Source organism: Penaeus chinensis, chromosome 27 (genome assembly GCF_019202785.1).
Source record: "Penaeus chinensis breed Huanghai No. 1 chromosome 27, ASM1920278v2, whole genome shotgun sequence".
Lineage (NCBI taxonomy): Eukaryota > Metazoa > Arthropoda > Malacostraca > Decapoda > Penaeidae > Penaeus > Penaeus chinensis.
The window spans coordinates 21,585,102-21,587,601 of record NC_061845.1 but is presented as its reverse complement, the minus strand read 5'-3'; the positions used below and the strand labels follow the sequence as shown (position 1 = coordinate 21,587,601).

The 2,500-nt window shown below is 31.6% G+C and overlaps 1 protein-coding gene across 1 annotated transcript in view; it reads left to right on the top strand.

The window, feature by feature from the left end:
* The window catches only part of LOC125039507 (serine/threonine-protein kinase Nek4-like), a 381,570-nt gene that overhangs the window by 361,021 nt on the left and 18,049 nt on the right, over positions 1-2,500 (top strand). The window contains exon 8 of the mRNA XM_047633530.1: positions 2,317-2,500. This exon is cut by the window's right edge and continues 34 nt beyond it. Within this exon, the coding sequence (XP_047489486.1) occupies positions 2,317-2,500 (184 nt within the window). The remainder of the gene's footprint in view (positions 1-2,316) is intronic.

Below are 2,500 nucleotides of genomic sequence, written 5' to 3'. Positions count from 1 at the left end.
TATGCACACCCCATACACCTATTATATATATATTATATATATATATATATAACACATACATATATAATGTATATATATGTGTGGTGTGGTGGTGTGTGTTGTGGTTGTGTGTGTGTGTGTTGGTTGTGTGTTGTGTGTGTGTGTGTTGTGTTGTGTGTGTGTGTGTTGTGAGTGTTGGTGTGAAGTGGTGTGTGTGTGTGTGTAAATATATATATATATTATATATATATATTTGTGTGTGTGTGTGTGTGTGTGTGGTTGTGGTGTGTGTGTTTTTTGGTGTGGTTGTGTTGGTGTGTGTTTGTGTGTGTGTGTGTGTGTGTGGTGTTGTGTGTGTTGTGTGTGTGTGTGTGTGTGGTTTGTGTATGTGTATGTGTGTGTGTGGGGGGGGGGGCGGTTTTTTTTTGTGTGTATAATTGTGTGTATGTATAAAATATATATTACTTTATATATATATATTTTTTATATAATTTTATATATATGTATAATATATATTTCATATATTTAATAAAATCTTATATATACATATTTATTTGATCTATACTTATATATATATATATAATATATAATATTAATATTTATATATATGTATGTTTATACATATATATTTTATATAAAAATACAAAATTTTTTTTTTATCTATTTATCATATATATTTAGATTATACAGATATATATATATATATATATAATACATCACAAATATGGGATACTATGTGTGTGTGTGTGTGGTGTGTGGTTGTGTGTATAAATATAGATTTTAAACATATATATTGCAATATATATCATAATATATATGTGTTTTGTGTGGTTTTGTGTTTCCCTGTGGTATGTGTTTTTGTTTTGTGTGTGTGTGTGGAGTTGTGCGGTGTGTGGGTTTTTGTGTGTGTGTGGGGGGGGGTCTGTGTGGGATTTAGTGTGTGGTTTTTATAAAATATATGTATATATATACATATATATATTTATATATATAAAAAATATATATATTTAATCATACATACACATAAATATATTAATATAAATTATTTATATATATATATATTTATGTATGTTTATATATACTTTTTAAAAATTCAATTCTATAATAATACTATATATAATATAATATATCACATTTTAGTTTATACATTAGATTAAACATAAATATGCATTTTATATTTTATATATGTTTTATAGTTGGGTTTTTGTGTTTTTGTGTGTGTGTATGTGGTGGGTGTGTGTTGTGTGTGGTTGGTTATTTTTTGGGTGTGTCTGTTTGTGTGTGTGGTTTGTGTGTGTGTGTGTGTGTTTGTGTGTGTGTGTGTGTGTTTTGTGTGTGTGTGTGTGTGTGGGGTGCTGTGTGTGTGTGTGTGTTGTGTGGGCGTGGGGGGTTTTTTGTTTTGTGTGGGCCGAATAAGGTGGCCCCTCAGTTTTTTAAGTATATATATTATTTGATTAAAATCAATAATGAAATTTTCCCCAAACGCTCAATATTTCATTCCTCGCCCCCCCCCTATTTTTTCTCTCCTTTTGAGCCTTCCAAGATATGCGGCTTCCTCATTGTTGGCCCGGCAGCGGAAAAAAATGCATGGGAATGGAAGAAAAAGGATTTTTCCCCCTTTTAAGAGTATGCCTCATATTGTGTCTTTATTTGCGTAAACCTTTTGCTTGGCTTTTACTCGTTTGGCTGAGAAGGAAAGCATGGACTGGTTTGCTTTCGTTATTTCCGAATTTGTTTGTGGGAGCACTGTTGATTTTATCACGATAATGGATTTTCTTTGGTAATCAAACTGATCTTCATTATTACTGTTAGTAAATTTTGCTTGAAGGAATAACTCTTTCCTTTTCTAATTAAAATGAGATTACTTTAACGAGATTAGAAGATATTTTAATGAGGCAAAATGTGACCGTAGACTTCTGTCGCCTAACATCATTTTATGTGAAAGGTTTATTCATTTGTATTAAATTTTCCTTATTTATTCTTCTTAGCTAATTACACCTCCCTCTCTCTCTCTCTCTCTTTCTCTCTCTCTCCCCTCTTCTCTATCTATATATATATTTTTAATTATATATATTATATATATATAAAATTTTAATCTGTGTGTGTGTGTGTGCTGTACATAATATAAATATATAATTTTTATATATATATATATATATAATATATATTAATAATTATATACTACAGACATATATATTTTATAATATTTATTATATAATACATATAGATATATGTGTGTATGTAGATATAGTTTATATGCCCATGGAGACTGAGGTTTCGAGCATTTCCGTTTCATATTTTTCACTCACGAAAACCCCTGTCGTTCTCCCTCGACAGCTCCCGAGGTGTTCGAATGCGCGGCAGACACCTGCGACGGCTACAGCTTCCCCGTCGATTGGTGGTCTCTAGGGGTGACAGCCTATGAAGTTAGACGGGGAAAGCGCCCTTACGACATTCATTCCAACACGTCACTCCATGAGATTCGCCTTATGTTTCTGCAGAGCCCGAAGTTCCCCGTCGA